Source organism: Capra hircus, chromosome 24 (genome assembly GCF_001704415.2).
Source record: "Capra hircus breed San Clemente chromosome 24, ASM170441v1, whole genome shotgun sequence".
Lineage (NCBI taxonomy): Eukaryota > Metazoa > Chordata > Mammalia > Artiodactyla > Bovidae > Capra > Capra hircus.
In genome coordinates, this window is record NC_030831.1 from 37228106 (window position 1) to 37250063 (window position 21958).

Genomic DNA, 21958 nt, shown 5'->3' on the forward strand with positions numbered 1-21958 from the left:
TGATGATCCAGTGGACATTGGCAATTTGATCTCTGGTTCCTCTGCCTTTTCTAAAACCATCTTGAACATCTGGAAGTTCACGGTTCACATATTATTGAAGCCTGGCTTGGAGAATTTTGAGCATTACTTTACTAGCATGTGAGATGAGTGCAATTGTTTGGTAGTTTGAGCCTTCTTTGGCATTGCCTTTCTTTGGGATTGGAATGAAAACTGCCCTTTTCCAGTCCTGTGGTCACTACTGAGTTTTCCAAATGTGCTGGCATATTGAGTGTAGCACTTTCATAGCATCATCTTTTAGGATTTAAAAAAGCTCAACTGGAATTCCATCACCTCTAGTAGCTTTGTTCATAGCGATGCTTCCTAAGGCCCACTTGACTTGACATTCCAGGATGGCTGGGTCTAGGCGAGTGATCATCAGTTCAGTTCAGTCGCTCAGTCGTGTCCGACTCTTTGCGACCCCAGGAATTGTGGCACTTCAGCCCTCCCTGTCCATCACCATCTCCCAGAGTTCACTCAGAGTCACATCCATCGAGTCCGTGATGCCATCCAGCCATCTCATCCTCTGTCGTCCCCTTCTCCTCCTGCCCCCAATCCCTCCCAGCAGCAGAGTCTTTTCCAATGAGTCAACTCTTTGCATGAGGTGGCTAAAGTACTGGAGTTTCAGCTTTAGCATCATTCCTTCCAAAGTAATCCCAGGGCTGATCTCCTTCAGAATGGACTGGTTGGATCTCCTTGCAGTCCAAGGGACTCTCAAGAGTCTTCTCCAACACCATAGTTCAAAAGCATCAATTCTTCGACACTCAGCCTTCTTCACAGTCCAACTCTTACATCCATACATGACCACTGGAAAAACCATAGCCTTGACTAGACGGACCTTAGTCAGCAAAGTAATGTCTCTGCTTTTCAATATACTATCTAGGTTGATCATAACTTTTCTTCCAAGGAGTAAGTGTCTTTTAATTTCATGGCTGCAATCACCATCTGCAGTGATTTTGGAGCCCAAAAAAATAAAGTCTGACAGTGTTTCCACTGTTTCCCCATCTATTTCCCATGAAGTGATGGGACCGGATGCCATGATCTTCGTTTTCTGAATGTTGAGCTTTAAGCCAACTTTTTTGCTCTCCTCTTTCACTTTCATCAAGAGGCGTTTTAGTTCATCTTCACTTTCTGCCATAAAGGTGGTGTCATCTGCATATTTGAGGTTATTGAGATTTCTCCCGGCAATCTTGATTCCAGCTTGTGTTTCTTCCAGTCCAGAGTTTCTCATGATGTACTCTGCATATAAGTTAAATAAGCAGGGTAACAAGATACAGCCTTGATGTACTCCTTTTCCTATTTGGAACCAGTCTGTTTTTCCATGTCCAGTTCTAACTGTTGCTTCCTGATCTGCATACAGATTTCTCAAGAGGCAGGTCAGGTGGTTTGGTATTCTCATCTCTTTCAGAATTTTCCACAGTTTATTGTGATCCACGCAGTCAAAGGCTTTGGCATAGTCAATAAAGCAGAAACAGATGTTTTTCTGGAATTCTCTTGCTCTTTCGATGATCCAGCGGATGTTGGCAATTTGATCTCTGGTTCCTCTGCCTTTTCTAAAACCAGCTTGAACGTCAGGGAGTTCACGGTTCACATACTGCTGAAGCCTGGCTTGGAGCATTTTGAGGATTACTTTAATAGCATGTGAGAAGAGTGCAATTGTGCAGTAGTTTGAGCATTCTTTGGCATTGCCTTTCTTTGGAATTGGAATGAAAACTGACCTTTTCCAGTCCTGTGGCCACTGCTGAGTTTTCCAAACTTGCTGGCATGTTGAGTGCAGCGCTTTCACAGCATCATCTTTCAGGATTTGGAATAGCTCAACTGGAATTCCATCACTTCCACTAGCTTTGTTCGTAGTGATGTTTTTTAAGGCCCACTTGACTTCACATTCCAAGATGTCTGGCTCTGGATTAGTGATCATATCATCATGATTATCTGCATTGTGAAGATCTTTTTTGTACAGTTCTTCTGTGTATTCTTGTCACCTCTTCTTAATATCTTCTGCTTCTGTTAGGTCCATACAACTTCTGTCCTTTATCGAGCCCATCTTTGTATGACGTGTTCCCTTGGTATCTCTAATTTTCTTGACAAGATCTCTAATCTTTCCCATTCTATTATTTTACTCTATTTCTTTGCACTGATCACTGAGAAGGCTTTCTTATCTCTCCTTGCTATTCTTTGGAACTCTGTATTTATATGGGTATATCTTTCCTTTTCTCCTTTGTTTTTCGTGTCTCTTCTTTCACAGCTACTTGTAAGGCCTTCTCAGACAGCCATTTTGCTTTGTTGCATTTCTTTTTCTTTGTGGTGGTCTTGATCCCTTTCTCCCGTACAATGTCACGAACCTCCATCCATAGTTCATCAGGCACTCTGTCTATCAGATCTAGTCCCTTAAATCTATTTCTCACTTTCACTGTATAATCATAAGGGATTTGACTTAGGTCATACCTGAATGCACAGCACTTGAGTGGTGAGCCACTGAGAGGAGATAACCCTGTTATTTACCTGGGGCCAAACTATGGTGGAGGTAATAAAGATAATCGTGACCTTGTTCAAAAGATCCCATGCATGTACTGCTACACTCAGTGCCCCCAACCCTGCAGCAGGCCATCACCGACCCACGCCTCCACCAGAGACTCCTGGACACTCATGGGCAAGTCTGGGTCAGTCTGCTCCTTTCTCCTGGGTCCTGGTGCACAAGGTTCTGTTTGTGCCCTCCAAGAGTCTGTTTCCTCAGTCCTGTGTAAGTTCTGGTGGCTCTGTGGTGGGGATAATGGCGACCTCCAAGAGGGCTTATGCCATACCCAGGTCTGCTGCACCCAGAGCCCCTGTCCATGTGGCAGGCCACCCCTGACCCACACCTCCACAGGAGACGCTCAAACACAGTTCTGTCTCAGTCTCTGTGGGGTCCCTGTGTCGTGGTGCCCACAAGGTTTGTTTACGCTCTCTAAGCATCTCTGGCGAGAATGGGGTTTGATTCTAAACGCGAATTCACCCGTCCTACCATCTTGCTGGGACTTCTCCTTTGCCCTTGGTCGTGGGGTATCTCCTCACAGCCATTCCAGCACCTACCATCTTACTGGGGTTTCTCTGACCTTGGACATGGGGTATCTCCTCACGGCCAGTCCAGCAAAGCGCAGCCGCCGCTCCTGACCTTGGACATGGGGGATCTCCTCACAGTCGCTAGCTATGATATGCTATGGACTGGCCTATCTATGTAATGCATAGTAATCTCCTTTCCTTGGCAGCCTTAATTCCATTTGGAATTTTAATTTCTCTTTACCATGTATCCTAACATACTCATAAATTCCAGGGATTAAGATAAGGACATGGAAAGGAGTGTGGAACAGGGGTGGAGGTGGGGAAGGAAAGAACACTATTTCGCCTATCTTAGACGGTAAAACTGGGAACAATGCATATATCACAGTATCTCCCTGTATGATTCTTATTAATAAAAGAAATCTAGAAAATTGAAAAGGAAACTTAATTACCTATTCTTATTACTGTACTATGATTATATAAGAAAATATCTTTGTTTTCAAGAAATACAGAATAAATATTTCAGAGTAACTTACTCTTTCTCCTAAATAACTTATTCTCAAACTGTTCAGAAAATAATTATGTATATATATACAGATATCTACACACACACACACAAATACACACATATAGAGAATAGATAGATGAATTCTTTGTATGATCCTTGAAACTTTTAACATGAAAAAATCCAATTACTGGTATAGTTCATAAACAAAATACATAAGGAAACTGAAGATAACTGTGGAGAAGAAATTTCCTATGAAGTTTAAGTCAAGGTAACAGAAATTGTTCAGTCTAGAAGACTGAAAAGTGAGATGAAATATAACTGAAGATATTCACCATAACTAGAGGGAAAATTTTAGTTTTTTGAAAAGCTATTTAACTTCGTCTTATTTACTAACTGAACTTATGACTCTAAAAGGTTACATAAATTGAACAGTGGCATAAACTAAAACAAATTTCAGAATGAATTAGACACTTTCATTCATAGCAGATTACTAAGGAATAGTATATTTTGGTACATATTTCAAAACTTTAGAATTTGATATCAAAGAAGGCAAAGTGAAAGGTGAAGTTGCTCAGTCATGCAACCGACTGTTTGCAACCCCATGGACTGTAGCCTACCAGGCTCCTCCATCCATGGAATTTTCCAGGCAAGAGTACTGGAGTGGGTTGCCATTTCCTTCTCCACGGGATCTTCCCGACCTAGGGATTGAACCCAAGTCTCCCGCATTGCAGGCAGACGCTTTACCACATGAGCCACCAGGGAAGCCCCAAAGACAGCAAAAATGTTGTCTTTTGGTGTTACAGAAACATTTCTGAACTAATTCAGTCAGCAAACTTCATCTTTAATAAATATATTATGTTTAACATTCTTATACCTATATATAGTTCTAGTTTAAGAGAATTACCTACTTCACCTACCCATTTAATGGAATTAAAATTTTAAAACTAAAGTGTTTTAGTTTTTCAGACACTTTGTACCATAAAGTAATACTTTCAGTTTACGTAACTATAATGTACAAACAACAATAGCTTTCAGAAAGCATATGTAACAGATACACTTACCTGTTACTTCTTTTCACCGATTTGTTCTGCCATGGTGGATCTATCACAATCACATCATATGTTTTCTTACCTGAAAACAAAGAAAGGATTTCAGAAAATACCTTCTACTTGTATCACTTTAAAAACTAAACATGTTCTTCAACAATGAAGTGCATTCACTAAGGACATAAATTGCTGGCAAATATATTTAAATATGCTGGTTAAAAAAAGGATTTGTGGCATTTATTCAAATAGAATAACTCAGCCAAAAAAATTGAGATTCCCCTTATAATTTAGTACCTCTGGGATTTCAAAGTAATTGCACCTGTTGCACCCTTTCCAAAAATAACTACAGCTCCCTTAGCTAGACATTGTGCTGTCACTTCAGTAATTCTGCGACCTTATGGACTGTAGCCCGCCAGGCTCCTCTGTCCATAGGATTCTCCAGGCAAGAATATTGAAATGGGCTGCCATGCCCTCCTCCAGGGGATCTTCCCAACGCAGGGATTGAACCCACATCTCTTCTGTCTCTTGTATTTGCAGGTGGGTTCTTTACCACTAGTGCCACCTGGGAAGCCCCTAGCTAGACATCAATGATTTGTAAATGCCCTATGTAAGTCTTGGCAGCCATATTAAAATGGTCCTTTCAAACACCGGATGGATGTGAGGATTTTTGCTTTTTTTCACTTTTTACGTGAAATAAAATTTCAATTTTTTAACTGACATACTGACCTGAATATTGATAAAATGTCCCCAATTATCTATTAATATCTTTTTCCCTTGTCCAGGATCCCCAGCAAAATCACATTTAATCGCTATGTGTCATAAATTTCTTCCAATGTGGAAAAGTTCTTCAGTTTTGATCTTTTTTGACCTTGATACTTTTGAAGACCACTACCGGCTGGTCATTAGCAGGAAGCACAGGGTGTCAGAATGTCTCATGATTAGTGATACCACCTTGAGTCATTTGTTTGGTTAAAGGGCTGTCAGCCAGGTTTCTCCAGTTCTACCTCAATAATTATTAACTATCTGGTAGGGACATACTTTAAGACTCTGCAAATATCCTGCATCTCATCTTTTCACCCACTATTTTGACACCCAAGTACTATGCTATGTGTCAAACGGAAATTACCTAGTTACATCATTTCACCTACATTTATTAATTGGGATTTTACTATAAGGAAAAGCTGTCCCTTTCCCTTTTATACACAAAGGTATATTTTTGTAAATGGACAATCTCATAAGTAATCAAAAGAATGCAAATTAAAATAAGGATGTAATGGTTGTTAAATGATTAGAGTAACAAAGATGAGAAAGAATGGGGGAAAAAATGTTCAAATATTGCATGATTTTCTCGTTATTTTGTTATCTTGTCATTTACCCTGAAGAATTCATCACATTGTGACATGAATAACCACTCATGTTTAAAATGGCTTGAAAGTAATTAAAAGAAGCTTTTCATTAATAAGCTATGTTACTTTAATAACTTAAAATTTTGCTACAAAATGTACAAATAACAGTATATAACAGATTAAATTCAACTTAATCAATATACTCTTATTTTATCCCTTAGAATATTATGATAATTATAATTTATTGGAAACATATCACTGAGCTAAGCTTGTGATGCAAATTATCTCAACTAATCCTCAAAATTACCCTCAGAAGTAGGTATCATCATATCCATTTTATAGATTAGGAAACTGAGGCTCAGTTTTGTGCGGTGTCTAAAGACTCATAGTTAAGCTTCAGAAATCTAAATTCAAATTTACATGTAGATAACTCTGAACATCAATATCTAAATTTTCAACTTTATACAGGAAAATACTTTTGAGAAACTTTAGATAATAAACTTGAAAATAGCTTAAAATGTAACCTAAAAGGCTATGAATAGTTTGGGGATTAACATTCATATCTGAAGCATTTCTACTTTGCTATGCATAAAAGTTAAAATTACTTGTCAAACACAATTATACCCTGAATTCCTAAGTATAGAGCAGTAACTATATTTATTCTCTTGGGGACTAGTTAAGTTTTTGAGACTTCGTTTGTAATAATATTTATTTTTTTAATTTTTAAAGCATAAGTCAGCACTTTAAAATTGAATTTAAAGTTTTAAATTAAAAAAGAAAATATAGAAAAAGTTATTCTCCCTATCACAAAATGCTGATGCTCATTCAACATTCAGACTTGCTATTGACTTTTGAGGCCACAGAAAAATTATCTAATAATAAACATAATAACTACTTACAGTTCAGAAGTGGGTGCATACAAGAAATGTCAGACAAAAGAAAACTGCTTTTTGGTGGCAGCAGGTATTTCTGTCCCATTAAAGTAATCATTTTTGTAAAGCTAGAGGTATTCTCAACAATCCGTGAAAATAAATCCTGCTCTGTAACATAGGCATCATCTTCCATCAACTGTAACGTCTGAAGTTCCATTTCATTCAGAGAAGGCAAATGCTTTGCCATTTCACATAATTCTGACAAATTACAGGTATCATGTGGTAAAGCAATGGGCTCACTGAACTTGTTCTGTTTTTCAGAACATGAATGAAGAAAGCCACTTGTGAGACCTTCTTGGATTAACTGTGAAGATCCATCCAAAATAAGCCCCCTGATCTGTAAGAGAATTTTTTAAGTATATTAAAACATCACTGACATTAAAACAATTTTCTAAATAATAAAGCTTCCTACTATGCTTTGAATATTTCAACTTATGGAATAAAACCAATATTCTTAATGCTTACAATAAAATAATTTTATACTACAAGAAAAAGAAAGTGTGACTATACCTTTGAATGGCTATTTCCTAACTGTGGAATAATACAAATCTCATAAACTCACTGGAAACTAAATAACAAAGCAATATATATTTTTAAAAATCCTTAAAAATTTATAAGATGAATTTGATAATGTTTCTAGAAGTGAAAATTCTAATCTATAAAAAGAATTAAGTTTTAATCACATTTAATCTTAATTTTTCTAGCAATTTAATTTTAAAATGAACATACCTTTGATTTCATAAAAATATAGCTTGAATTGTTAAAGAAGAAAAAGTCAACTCTATAAAATGAATATATTAAAAAAGTTTTGCAATAACAGAACCAAAATAATTATAAAATTTAAAGCCAGTACTGCTTCTGGATAAGATGGAGTACTTTTCATCTGAAATTACTTTTAAAAAATTATTTTCAGAAAAAAGGCTTTCAGACCTTGGGTGGATGTCAAGCATTGCAGAATACTATTATTAATACAATTACACATGTACTCAGTCATGTCCAACTCTTTGCGGCCCCATGGACTGTAGTCCACCAGGCTCCTCCTCTGCCCATGGGATTCTCCAGGCAAAAATTCTCCACGGCTGACATTCTCCAGCCATGTCCTCCTCCAGGGGATCTTCCCAAGCCAGCAATTGAACCTGCATCTCTTGCATCTCCTGCCTTAGCAGGCAGATTCTTTACCATTGCGCCACCTGGAAAGCCCCAGAATTGTACTCCCTAAATAAAAAAAGAACCCAATTGCTCCAGCTTACTGCCTTGAGAAAGTTTTCATATAGCAGGACAAAGAGGAGACCTGTTCAGAGACCAGCAGTCTCTCGGAGCCAAGGAACCAGAGCTGGGAGTCTGGAAAGGCCAAGGCGGCGAGTGTTTGCAGGGAGGACCCCAGAGCAGAGAGCTGCACAGACAGAGAGCTCTTGAGAGTTGCAGAAAGTCAAGTCTCCAGCTGAGCAGTGATCAGTATATACATGTGACTTCTTAATTTAATAAACTCATTACTTTAATGCTTTGATCTAAATCTGTTTTAATAAAATCTTAGACCTAAACTTGCTAACTTGTTAGCTTCCAAATAAAGTAAAATCTCAGACAGTTCATCATTGTTCTTAACAGGGGTATTGGGTGCCTAACAGATTTTGTGTCGGTAAAAGGGAATAATCATCAGCCTTAGACTAAAATCCTCATTCTAAACTCACCCAGGCAAAATCTACCCAACAAGTGATAGACCAATAAACCAAAAATCTCTAAAGACAGAAGTTCTGAACAATACTATCAATCCACTTACCCTAACTGACATTCATAGAACACTGTATTCAACAACTAAAGAATACATATTCAAAAATACATAAAAAATAGCATACAATAGTCACAAAGATAATTCACATGCTAGACTGTAAAATAAAACTCAATAAATTTAAAAGGACTGACATCAGAGTATATTCTTTTACTCCAATGGATTTAAGCTAGAAATCAATAACAAGAAGATATTAAGATAAACATCAAATATCCGAAAATAAAATAGCAGACTTCTAAATAATTCATATAGGTCAAAGATAAAATCACAAGGGAAATTAGAAAATATTTTGAAGTGAATGAAAGTGAAAATACAACATATCCAAATACATGGAATGCAACTAAAGCAGCAATTCAAGGGAAACTTACAGCTTTACATGCTTATATTAGAAAAGAAAAATGATCTAAACTCACTGACAAAAGGCTCTACTTTAAGAAGTTATTAACAGAAAAAGAGCAAAGTAAACAAAAACGAAGAAAATAATAGAGTACAAATATCAGCAGAATAGAAAACAGACAGTAAGGAAAATAGTTAACTAAGTTAAAAGCTGGTTCTTTGAATATACTTCACATCACTTTATGTGTCTGATAAAGGATTAATATTCAGAATATGGAAGAACTCCAAAAACAACAACAAAAACCCAATTTTAAAATGAGCAAAGGACATGAGCAGACATTTCTCCAAAGAAGACATACAAATGGCCAACAGCACATACAAATATGCTCAACACCAAAGATCACCAGCAAAATGTAAATCAAAACCACAATGAGACACCACTCTTACCCATTAGGATAGCAACTGAAAAAAATAAAAACAGAAAATAAGTGCTGACATGGATATGGAGAAACTGGAAATGCTTATGCACTGCTGGTGGGAAGGCAGAGTGGTACCACCACCGTGGAACACACTAAGGCAGTTCCTCGGAAAAATAGAAACAGAATTATCATATGATCCAGTAAGGCCACTTCTGGGTATATTCCAAAAAAAAACTGAAAGTAGGGACACTCCTGTTTATGTGTGAGTGTATAAACATGTATGTGTTTACACATTTATATATACATGTTATGTGCACACACTCATGTTTATAGCAGCACTATTCACTACAGCCAAAAGGTAGAAACATCCCAAATGCGGATGAACAGAAGAACAGATAATTAAAATGTTGCACGTAGGGGGAAGAGGAAGTGAGGAGTTACTGTTTAATGGGTAGAATTTCAGTTGGGATGGCAGAATCATTCTGGATATAAATAATGGTGATGATTAGAAAACAATGTGAATGTACTCAGTGCCACTAACTTGTACACCTAAAAATGGTTAAAGTGGTAAATTTTACCGACACAAAATCTGTTAGGCACCCAATACCCCTGTTAAGAACAATGATGAACTGTCTGAGATTTTACTTTATTTGGAAGCTAATATATAAATTTTATATATATATATTGCCACAAGAAAAGAAAAAAAGCTACCAAAAAAATTTTTTTAAAGACTGGTTCTTTGAAAAGTACAACCAAAAAACAAGCCCCAAGCTAGAAAAGAAAGAATACAAATCACCAACATAGCAATGAAAAGGGTGATCACTTATCATCACAAATCCTATAAACATTAAAAGCATGGAAAAAGAATACTATGAACAATGTCATACCAATAAACTTGACAACTTGGATGAAATGGACAAGTTTCCTGGAAAATACAACTTGCCAAAACTGACATAAGCAAATCAGAAAATCTGAAAATCCCTGTGCTCTATTAAAGAACCTGATATTGTTACTAAAAAACCTTCCCCAAAAGAAAACTCCAGGGCTAGATAATCTCACTGGAGAATTACATTAAATATTCAAGGATGAATCAACATTAATCCTAAACAACTTTAACAAAAAATGTATATGGATGTACAGCAATGAAAAGACTCTCAACATGATTAGTCACTAGGGAAATGCAAGCTAAAAACCTCAATAAGATATCACCACACTCATACAGCGTAAGTTTACTTATGTGAAATATATGCTTAAGCAATGTAGCATAAGTTTATGCTAGCTTTTACCTACTGACAGTAGACTTTTATAACTCAAAAAATTTCTAGACTTTACCAATACAGCATACGTTTATTTATGTTAAATGTGTGTTAAGTATATGGAGTTCTAATAAAAATTGATTTAAATTGTTAATTACTATAGAAGTAACAATAAACCACTCCACTGTTAAATTCTAACTTTGATCAAAATGACTGCCTGATTTTTAAGACCACCCTTATTCACATTGTCCATTTACTTATACTAGTTCACATTAACCTTCCAATGTCATCAATGAACATTTCACACCATACCTTTCTGTGGTATTCCATAGCATCCAGTTCACCTTGATTGAAAGCAACACATCTCTTACGCTTCTGAAGAGTAAATTACAGGGAAGAAATTTTGTGGCCATCTATCACAATATTGATACTTTGAAATACATTAATATTTCTTTTTTATTTATCACATTTTCCATATTGTCTATCTCATTATTTAAGAGGTAATAATTAACTGCTGAGATTGAAATAAGTGCAAAGAGTATGGACTAGGGAGGTAAGCTTTCTCAAATAATAATAATTATTATTACTATTACTACAAACTTAATGGGTGACAAAAGGCCACCTAGGCCTCATTTGCTATTAGAAAGAACTAGAACGATATAATAAAATGTAGCAGTGACATCCATGGACACAAGGAAACAGATACTGTAATAAAGAGTCACCAGTGTAATCTATCAGTTGGTATATGGGGTAATTAGTCTGAACTTTCTTTATTTCTGCTGCTGCTGCTGCTAAGTAGTTTCAGTCATGTGCGACTCTGTGCAACCCCATAGATGGCAGCCCACCAGGCTCCCCTGTCCCTGGGATTCTCCAGGCAAGAACACTGGAGTGGGTTGCCATTTCCTTCTCCAATGCATGAAAGTGAAAAGTGAAAGTGAAGTCGCTCAGCTGTGTCCAACTCTTTGCGACCCCGTGGACTGCAGCTTAATTTCTACACCAAAAAAAAAAAAATCTGCAATGTACTTTTAATAGATCTTTATGCGTAATCTGAAGATTGGGTACAAATAAGATATATCTGTTCTACATGTAACAACTCCAAAGAACATGTGAATACAATACATAGTAGGGACTTTCTACTTGTTGTTGCTGAAATCTCAGTGCCTACATGGTTGATAACTCCTAACAGGCTAACAACAAAAGTTTGTTGGCTGAATAAATAAATGGAATCTCTATTACTTTCCTTATTATATGTCTCAACATGCTTTCTTATTTGGTATCTTTCTTCCTCACTCAACTATAAGATCCAAAAATCAGATTATATTTTTCCTGTTTCCTCACTCTGTTTGCAACAGCACACAGAAACATTTATTGGTTGAATAATGAATGTAACTCCTATCTCTAACAACAACAAAAAAAATGTTAATATAATCTATCTGAAATGGACTTGGTATAATCATCTCTGAATTCTTCAAGTACATAAAAAGTATTAAAGCATAATTAATTTAACCCCAATGGCATTCTCAAAACTTCTGATAACACCAATGTGTATACAAATATATATACTTTAAGAATATATAATTTTCCATAGTAACTTTCTAGTTTTATTACTAGAAATCTTTCAAAAACATTATCCTTCTTCCAAACATTTATTATACAAGTTTATCCCCAAAGGAAAAATCTCTAAAATTCCCCGCAAATCTATACACTGCTTTAGAATTTTATAGAGGACAAAACATGTTTTTGAGCAAAAATACATGTAAAAACATGCAATTAATACAGAAACCTAAGCAGACAGGGTTTTATATTGTGTAGCTTTGTTTGTTAATTTACAGAACATTCACTTTTGAACAACTTTGCTTACTTTTGAGATACGCAAATTTGGTTTTCTAAAAATGGTAGAATGTTAGCAAAAAATTGAAATTACTCTGGATATGCTAAAGTACCACTATGATTTATTGACTATTCTTTAGAATTAGTAAATCACAAGATATTTGAGACACTGGAATGATACATTTGTGTTCTCCGTAGAAAAATAAAAATTTCTTAAGAGTTATTACCTTGCCATTAACAGAAATGGAGATTTCTTTCTTAACATCATTTACTAGATCTTCCTTTTCTTTACTTTCTTGGCACTCTTCGTGAATAGTGGAAGTTATATAAGGTTTGCTGACATCAAACAGTTCAGATCGAAATACGTATTTCTGTATGAACATTTCACAATTTCCTCTATCACCATTCTCTGGCTTACTGGTGGAAGGAACAAATGTAGCAGAGGCTCCAAAAGAGGACACAGAATCCATGTGAAGAGAATCAAGGTGAACAGAAGAAGTAGGCCGGCTTTTACTACAACAAGGCTCACGATTCTGGTGAAGTTCATAGCTTATCTTGTTAATGAAAGCGAGGTGATCCAGCAGCCATCCTGGTGACAGCTCATGCACCACAGACATTCTCTTCCTTTAAAACATACAAACACCTCTTGGAATTAGAGACTAGAAGTAAAACCATAGTTTGACTAGAAGTAAAACTTTCCTGAGAAATTCTTAAATGTCCTGTTTTTCAATAAAAATATACTTCATACACACATAGATTTTATGTGCAAGTATATAAACTTGAATGTACACAGAAGCAAATCTAAAATTTTTGAGTTAATAAGTATAGTAGGACTAAGAAAAATTAAAATAAAACATTACAATGAAACATTAAAACAATATAAACTTTTTAAATATTTTTAAATTGAAGGATAATTAGTTTACAGAATTTTGCTGTTTTCTGTCAAACCACAACATGAATCAGCCATAGATATACCTATATCCCCTCCCTTTTGAACCTCACTCCCAATTCCCTCCCCATCCCACCCCTCTAGCTTGATACAGAGCCCTTGTTGGAGTTTTCTGACACATACAGCAAATCCCCATTGGTAATGTATTTTACATACGGTAATGTTAAGTTTGCATGTTACTCTCTCCATACATCTCACTCTCTCCTCCCTGCTCCCCATGTCCATAAGTCTATTCACTATATCTAAAACAATGTAAACTTTTAATTTCAGCGTTGATAATTCAAAAATTTCAGCCAACTTGACCAAGAGGGTAAAGACCTGACCTTATTTCTGGAATCGCAATGAGATCCTCCTGTTTCTCGAGCCTCCATACAACCTCCCACTTGGCACCTGGCTCTAGCCAATAGGTCTATAGCCTACAAGTCATGAAGACACTGAATTCTAAAATGGTGAGTGTCCTGTCAAACCAAAGAATATTGCATTACCTATGAGAATTCAGCCTTTTAAATGATATAAGCCTAGAGAAGGCCACAGAATTTCCATAGGAGCTATTAGGATGTCAGCTCCTTTTTAAACCACACTTACTACAGTAAGTCTCTCCAGAACAACTGCTTTACTAATCACTGCTACCAATGGAGTGCAGAAAGAGTCAAAACAGAGCAAAATGCAATTTTAACAGGATATCAGAAGCACTGCTGCTGCTGCTGCTGCTAAGTCGCTTCAGTCGTGTCTGACTTGTAGCGACCCCATGAACTGCAGCCTACCAGACTCCTCCATCAGAAGCACTGCTGCTGCTACTGCTAACTCGCTTCAGTCGTGTCCGACTCTGGGAGACCCCATAGACGGCAGCCCACTAGGCTCCTCTGTCCCTGGGATTCTCCAGGCAACAACACTGGAGTGGGTTGCCATTTCCTTCTCCAATGCATGAAAGTGAAAAGTGAAAGTGAAGTCGCTCAGTCAAGCCAACTCTTAGCGACCCCATGGACTGGAGCCTACCAGGCTCCTCCATCCATGGGATTTTCCAGGCAAGAGTACTGGAGTGGGGTGCCACTGCCTTCTCCGATCAGAAGCACTAACCCCTTAGCAAAACCGCAAGGTAGAATCCAGATCTGCAATTGGTTCTGAGCAGTCCTCTTCTGGCAACTAGGTTTTTTCAGAACTTATCTTTTCCTAAAAGACAGTTTTTAGGGAATTCCCTGGTAAGCCAGTGATTAGGACTCTGAGCTTTCACAGACTCTGGATTTCAGGTTCTCGGTTCCAGTCCCAGTCAGGGAACTAAGGTCCCATAGGCCGAATGGCACTGCCAAAATGAAAAAAAAAAAAAAAAAGACCAAAAAAGGCGTTAAGTTCTGGATTTTGATTACTAAAAGTTGTGTAGTGGAGAACTTAAAAAGTGATATAGAATAAGAAATAAAATAAGAAATACATTAAGCAGTTAATAGCACAGTTAATAACAGATTAACTTGCGCAACTCTCGTACGCAATTCTCGCGCGCCGCTCCTCGTCGCTGGACGTTTTGCGATATTGCTGGCGCGCCGCCACCTCACCGGCTGCACTGGCTTTTCGTGGCCACTGTGAGCGTCCTCTGCAAAGTCAGGTCCGACCTTTGAATATAGCGGTGAATGCCTGAGCGCTGTACGTCACTGATAGATTCAAATTTCTAACACTATTTGCATTAGCATTATGACCATGGACCAGTCATTTGATTTCACTGAGCTTCGATTTAATCATTTTAGGACATCTTAGGGGGCAGTTTAGAGAACTAAATGAGTGTTGTGCTCGTGTTTCACACAAAGCAATCAAATAAACGCTACCGGTGGCAGTAATTCTGTTACTGGTCCTCCCTTCAGAGCCATCAAGACTTCCCAGGTGGTTCAGTGGTAAAGAATCCATCTGCCAAAGGAGACACGGGAGACGGGGATTTCATCCCTGGATCAGAAAGATCCCCTGGAGGAAGAAATGGCAACTCACTCCAGTATTCTTGCCTGGAAAATCCCATGAGCAGAGAAGTCTGGCGGGCTATAAGCCACGGGGTATCAAGAGTCATCACTTGTGGTGAAGCGGTCCTAAAACGGAGAGTGCAAGCTAGAAGTGTAGATGGGAAGGCTGAAATTCACACAGGAAAGGTGACTTGCCCTAAAGTATGTGTGGTGATCCTAGGACGAAAGAGCAGATAAAACCAAGGAGGGTCTTGGAATGCAGGAACAGAAAAACCAGACCCTTACGGCCCTTCCCCCCGCATGTTGTAACTACTAATGGAACAGGATAACCTGTCTCCCCTCCTACTCCTTAGAGAGTTGCCCTACTCTTCCCCCACCCAGCATACATCCCTCATCCAATCAGCAAATGACCCGCAAGACCCCTATTCTACTCCATGCACCCTGGGTATAAAAATGGACTAAGGACCCCTGTTCAACGTCGGTTTTCCCTTGGGCTGGCCCGCTGTCTCCCATTCTAATAAACTTTTATTTCCCTCTCATTCTGTCTCATGTCTGGAAATCCTTTTCCAACCCGCACCCGGACCACGACAGTATGTACAACTCGTTGATGGCACAACTGCTACAAGACCCAGGTATCCAGTCCTGGAGCTCTGAGCTCCCCTGTCACCCCCACCACTTTCCAGGTTTGGGGATGTGTTTGCCTCTGAGTTCAAATTCAGGGAAGCGGGTGATGCCCTGTTTTAGCAAAGTAGCTTACTGGGCTTCCCTGATAGCTCAGTCCGTAAAGAATCCGCCTGCATCAGCAGCGCGACCCTGAGGCCGACTGCGCCCACATTCCGCTCACTAATGCCTACCTCGCCGCCTTCCCAGTACTTCTAGTACTTCAAGTACTTGCCAGACTTGCTTCATGAAACAGCACGCGTCTAACCCAGAGATCCTGAAAGACACGCCTTTCAGGACAAAGTGGGGATTAAAAAAAATTCTCCTTTTCTAAGACTCGACGGGAGCGGCCATGTTGCTGTACGGAAAAAAAAAAAAAAAAACGCGTTTCCAGGCCTGGAGCGCTCTGCTCGCTACTCAATGACATACAGCGCGGTCGGACCTGACTTTGCAGAGGACGCTCACAGTGGCCACGAAAAGCCAGTGCAGCCGGTGAGGTGGCGGCGCGCCAGCAATACGCAAAACGTCCAGCGACGAGGAGCGGCGCGCGAGAATTGCGTACGAGAGTTGCGCAAGAAAATTGCGCACGCGCGCGCACGTCCTGCGCGATGACGTACACGCCGGCGGAGATTTTAAAATTCGAAAGGCGGCGACGGGTGGAAGGAGTTTGTGTTTTGGCGGCTGCTGTCCTGTGCAGTGGGCGGTTGCAGGGTTTACAGCAGTTCTGTCTTTGGATCGTCTCGGGAAGCTGGAAGAAAGGTAACTAATGATTTTGGGTTAATTTTGTTCCGCAGCTGGAGAGAGAACGCCAGGTCGCCAGGTTAGATTCACAAGCCCTGGGAAGCGACGTTTTGGTGTTTGTTGTTGTAACCGACCTCTCGAGCCCGTCGGTACGAGGCGCTAGTTTCCCAGAGTCCAGTAAATTTCTTATGGCAGTGATTTTCCGAGGGAGAAGGGGTGGGCCAAGCGGACACTGATGGGAAGAAGAGGGCCTGGAGAGAGGAAAAAGGGAAAAATTGATGAGAGCACACAGAGGAAGACAAGATGAGGAACTGTTTGTTGTTTTTGCGTTTGAGCTATTAGTGTAACATCCCGTTTGCCGTGTACAGAGTACATCCAGGAGTATTAATCTCAGATCCTGAGAGTACATTTTAAGTGGAGATTGGGAGGGAACATATAGATGAGAGTGCAAAAGTTTACTAGATACAGAAGTGTATACTGAAGAAGAAATGGGTGTCCACACAAAGAAGGAAAGAGTATATCAGTTTCAAAGACAAAGGAGAGCTTAGAGAAAAGGATAACCACAGATGTCCATTGTCCTGGAAACCAGGGCGGGACCTGGAAAGGTGAGGAGTACAGTGTCTAATGCCTCAAAGACAAGATCCTGTTGCAGAGAAAAGCCAATTTTGACTCTAGTTAGAACTGTTTCTTTGACTTGTTTTCTGTTGCTTTTGTTATGATAATCATACATAACGGCCAACCTCAGAGAATCCTGCCCCTCTGCCTGACTGTTAAACTAAAGTGCCTTTGTTCAGAACCCTGTCCACCTGTAGATAATGGAAGGAAGAAATTAACACATCCCCTGCCGAAGGCTTGCCATTCTAAGATATTTTCAAGATTAATGGCCATTTTACTTTATTTCTTCACCTCCCTGGCATCTCCGATCTATAAAAGAACCTGGCATTTCAGTTAGCTCTTTCAACACCATGTCTCAGATTAATTGGCCTGTCCTGCAGCAATCAGAGTGAGGTTGGACTAAGTAACAATAGGATCGGAAGGTTTCTCAGTGAAAGATACCCCAGGAGGTGGGAAGGGAGTGAGATGTGAATGTAGTCTGAGGAACTGGGCAGCGGCCTGTAGACGAGATAATTTATCCTTGATAAAAGGGAGACTGAAGTAAGAGGGCCAGTAATTGAAGAATATAAATGAGAAAGAGAAGGTTAAGGACAGAGCTAAAGAGGATGGACTTTAGGAAAAGAAAACAGAATGGTTTGAGACCAAAGGAAACATCAGAGATAGTTGTTGTCAGGTAGCTTCTGACTTCCCATCGAAATAGGCAGAGCCAACAGTGGTTATGTAATCTGAGCTAGGATTCAGGGTTTTACTACCTTGTGAAGAGGAATCATACCTTATTCACCTTTCTATTGTTTGCGCTGCTTTGCACACTCCCTTGTACATGGTAGGCAGTTAGTAAGAATTTTCATTTGTTGAATATTTGTAAAGGAAATCAAATAGATAAATATTCCCTGTAAATGAGGACTTCACCTTACATGAACAAGATAACCTAGGAAAGAACAATGAAACTTGGCTGCCTTTCTGTTTGAGGATGAGATAATAGTTGAGGTTTAATGTACCATCTACATCTGGAAAGACTTGTTTAATACCAAATTCATGAATGCAGGTCATAAGCATGAAACGCAGTTCATTTTCCACCGGTGGTGCTGGCCGCCTGTCTATGCAGGAATTAAGATCCCAAGACTTAAATAAACCAGGTCTCCATACCCCTCAAACGTGAGTACCTCATGCCTTATTGTCTTTGGTAGAGAAATCTGTAAAGGTAGTTAATGCAAAGATGTAGTGTGAGTAATATTGTGATGAATCTTGTCTGTTGTCAGCGGTACCTGATTTGGAGTCAATGAAGGCTGAGAGTGGGCCCGTTACTCCATGTTGTGTCTTATCTCATTTGATACTTAAATCTCAAAAGCCGCAAACTTTGTAAGGCAATCCCTAAGGGACTGCTAATTCCCCTTCAGTGCTCTTTCATTCTTTTTTTTCTGCTTTCCTCAGAGCTGCTTGTTTGAGCAGGTTCTGTGCTATAATTTTCAGTTTACTGAGTTTATTCAACTAGCACAGTTCTCAATCAAAACCATTACTTGCTCTGACACTTAACTGCAGTTTAGGAGCCACCTATAGAACACTGCTTCTCTAAACTATTTCCTGGAGATTCATAGGTGTCCAGAAGAACTTGCTATTATTGTATTCAATATCCTATAATAATGTATAATAAACAGTTTGGTGTATACCTGTAACATCATAAATCAACTACAATTTTTTTTTTTTAGGTTTTCAATAAAAAATCAACTGGGGGGGAGAACTTTCGATCATAAACTAATTTTTCCCTATGAATGATTTTCTTAAAATTAAGAGAAGGCTATTTGTAATCTATATGAGTTGTATCAATCCTGTATTACCAAGGTACAAGTTACTTGCTGCTACTGTTGCTGCTAAGTTGCTTCAGTTGTGTCCAACTCTGTGCGACCCCATAGATGGCAGCCCACCAGGCTCCCCCATCCGTGGGATTCTCTAGGCAAGAATACTGGAGTGGGTTGCCATTTCCTTCTCCAATGAAGTTACTTGATAATTGCTCTTAAATTACTTAGGTTTACATTGTATGAGCCTCTGCTACTTTTAGAAATTTGAAATATTTATACATTTTTTTCTTCTGAAATCAGAGAAATTTTTTGTACTTTTGCACGTTACAACTGCAAAAGATCTGTGCCTTAAATTGTCAGAAGCTAAAAGACTGCTTTTTGTCAATATTTTTGGTCAGTAATTGACATAATGTATGTTCTTAAGTATAGCCACATTCTAATAAAGAGTAAGCCTCAAAAGAACAAAATTTAAGTGTGACTATCAGTCTGTGATTGAAAATACCTATTTTTATTCATTTTCCTTTGAAGTTGTTATCCATAAATGTGCATATTTTAAGATAATTAAAATAACAATGTAGATATGGGTTTTCCTACTTTCTTCTTAACATTTTAGTTAAGCAAATGTATACTATATTATAAGCCTATCCCATTTATAACAACTGTAATTGCTGCTGAAAATTTTCATGCTTTTGAATTATTTTTGTAGGGAATGGGTAACATATTTCCAAAAGTCTCTTGAGCTAATATTTTTCCATTCATTTGAAGAGTTTGTTTTTCTCCTTTTCTTAAAGCAAAGAGAAATCAACCTTTGGAAAACTGAATATAAACAGACCCACATCTGAAAGAAAAGCCTCTGTATTTGGTAAAAGGTAATGATATTTTTTATTAATTCTAATGGAAAAGATTCTTATAGCCATACATTGAGTTAAATGCTCAAAGTACAAAAAATTAGATATCATTGTCCCTTTCAAGAGAAAGTTATAATCTTGTTTTCCTCTGTTTTAAATGGTTAAATTGGTTATATTTGCCTTAGATGATGCTGAAAGATACATCAAAACATTCAGACCACTGTTTCATTGTTACAAGTGAATACTTGATGGAAAATTCTTCACATAGACACTCTGGAATCAAAGCATTTTAACATTAGGAATCGTCATCTAGTCCAACATTTTAGTCACAGACTTTTCAATACTCTTAAATATTATCAAACCAGTCAATCCTAAAGGAAGTCAATGCTGAATATTCATTGGAAGGACTGCTGCTGAAGCGCCAATGCTTTGGCCACTTGATGCAAAGAGCTTACTCATTGAGAAAGACCCTGATGCTGGGAAAGATTGAGGTCAGGAAGAGAAGGGGACGACAGAGGATGAGATGGTTGGAAGCCATCACCGACTCAATGGACATGAATTTGAACATACTCTGAAAGATAGTGAAGGACAGGGAATCCTGGCATGCTACAGTCCATGGGGTCACAAAGAGCCAGATATGACTTAGCGACTGAACAACAACAAAAACAAATATTATGGACTCTTATTTTATGGACTATCTCTATAGATATTGACTATATTAGAAATTGAAACTGAGGGGGAAATTTTTAATATTTATTAATTCAATTTAAAATAACAATAACCTATTACATGTTAACATAAATAACATGCTTTATTTTAAAAAACACTTTTTTAAAAACAAACGTATTTCAATAAGGTGATGTTGTTTTATGTTTTTGCGGTCTCTTAATGTCTGGTTTCATAGAAGGTAGCTAGATTCTCCTCTGTTTCTGAATTCAGTCTGCTGCAGTATCTGACATGTAGCCAGCCTTTGGAAAACTCCAATGTACACTCAGGAGAGAGAGAATGAGAAAGAAACGGGTGAAAAAGAGCCTTAAATTTATTGTGAAAAGAGTTTTGACTTCTCAGATCCCCTAGATCACACTTGGAGAACCACTGTCTAGAGTAGATCACAGGTTGTCTGGAGTGAAATAAGGATTGACTGTTTAGAGGGATGAGACTTTGGGATGATGGAAGCGTTTAATCTTGATGATGGTAGAGTTTTCACAGGTGTGTACCTTATCAAACCTCATCAGACTGTATGCTTTAAGCAGGTACATTTTATTCTAAGCAAATTATACCTCAGAAAGTTAATTGTTCTAAAGAAATTCCCAACTCCAAAAGAAACTTTTTTTTCAATCTCACCAAAACTTAAAATATAACTTTAAGACAGGTGTTTATTTAACTACTTTGAAAATATTTAGAGATGATATATTTGTTACCTTATGAGAAATCTTTGTCATAAACCCAGGTTAAACTGTCTCTGGTGTTCATTCTAGCTGAAAAATCTTAAGGAATTTTTATAATGTAACTTTGATTTCAGAGCTGAACTTCAGAGATAATGGAGATAATGATGATAAACTCTAATGTTTGCTGAGCATTTTTGTAAGCCAGAAAAGTGCTATTTTACGTCTCTTCTGTTCAATCCTGAGAACTGCTCTATGTGCAGATAGTTACTGTCTTCATTTTATCAATAAGGAAATTGAAGCACTGAGACGTTAAGTAATTTACCCAAAGTCATACAACTGGTAACAGAGATAGCATTTTTAACCACAGACTCTGGTTCTAGACCCTACACTCTTAAACTGTAAGTTGAATAATACAGTATTTTGATTGGTTAGGAAATACTTTAATAATTTCAAAAGCTATTAGTATTTTGTGTGAAATAAGAGCTGAGTC

General features: G+C 38.1%; 2 protein-coding genes across 5 annotated transcripts in view; one reads left to right on the plus strand and one right to left on the minus strand.

The window, feature by feature from the left end:
* METTL4 (methyltransferase like 4) overlaps positions 1–16468 on the minus strand; it is a 29841-nt gene extending 13373 nt beyond the window's left edge. For 3 of the 4 annotated variants that reach the window (XM_018039806.1, XM_018039805.1, XM_013974341.2), the window contains exons 1-5: positions 16275–16468; positions 12759–13155; positions 11014–11076; positions 6872–7241; positions 4642–4711 (exon numbers count right to left, since the gene is read on the minus strand). In XM_018039806.1, the coding sequence (XP_017895295.1) occupies positions 4642–4711; positions 6872–7241; positions 11014–11076; positions 12759–13148 (893 nt within the window). In that variant the 5' untranslated portion in view covers positions 13149–13155; positions 16275–16468. Of the gene's footprint in view, positions 1–4641; positions 4712–6871; positions 7242–11013; positions 11077–12758; positions 13156–13803; positions 14173–16274 lie in introns of those variants that run through there. The other variant, XM_013974342.2, reaches the window with a different exon arrangement.
* The window catches only part of NDC80 (NDC80, kinetochore complex component), a 34319-nt gene continuing 29060 nt past the window's right edge, over positions 16700–21958 (plus strand). The window contains exons 1-3 of the mRNA XM_005697068.3: positions 16700–16839; positions 18482–18591; positions 20024–20101. Coding sequence (XP_005697125.1) covers positions 18491–18591; positions 20024–20101 — 179 coding nt within the window. The 5' untranslated portion in view covers positions 16700–16839; positions 18482–18490. The remainder of the gene's footprint in view (positions 16840–18481; positions 18592–20023; positions 20102–21958) is intronic.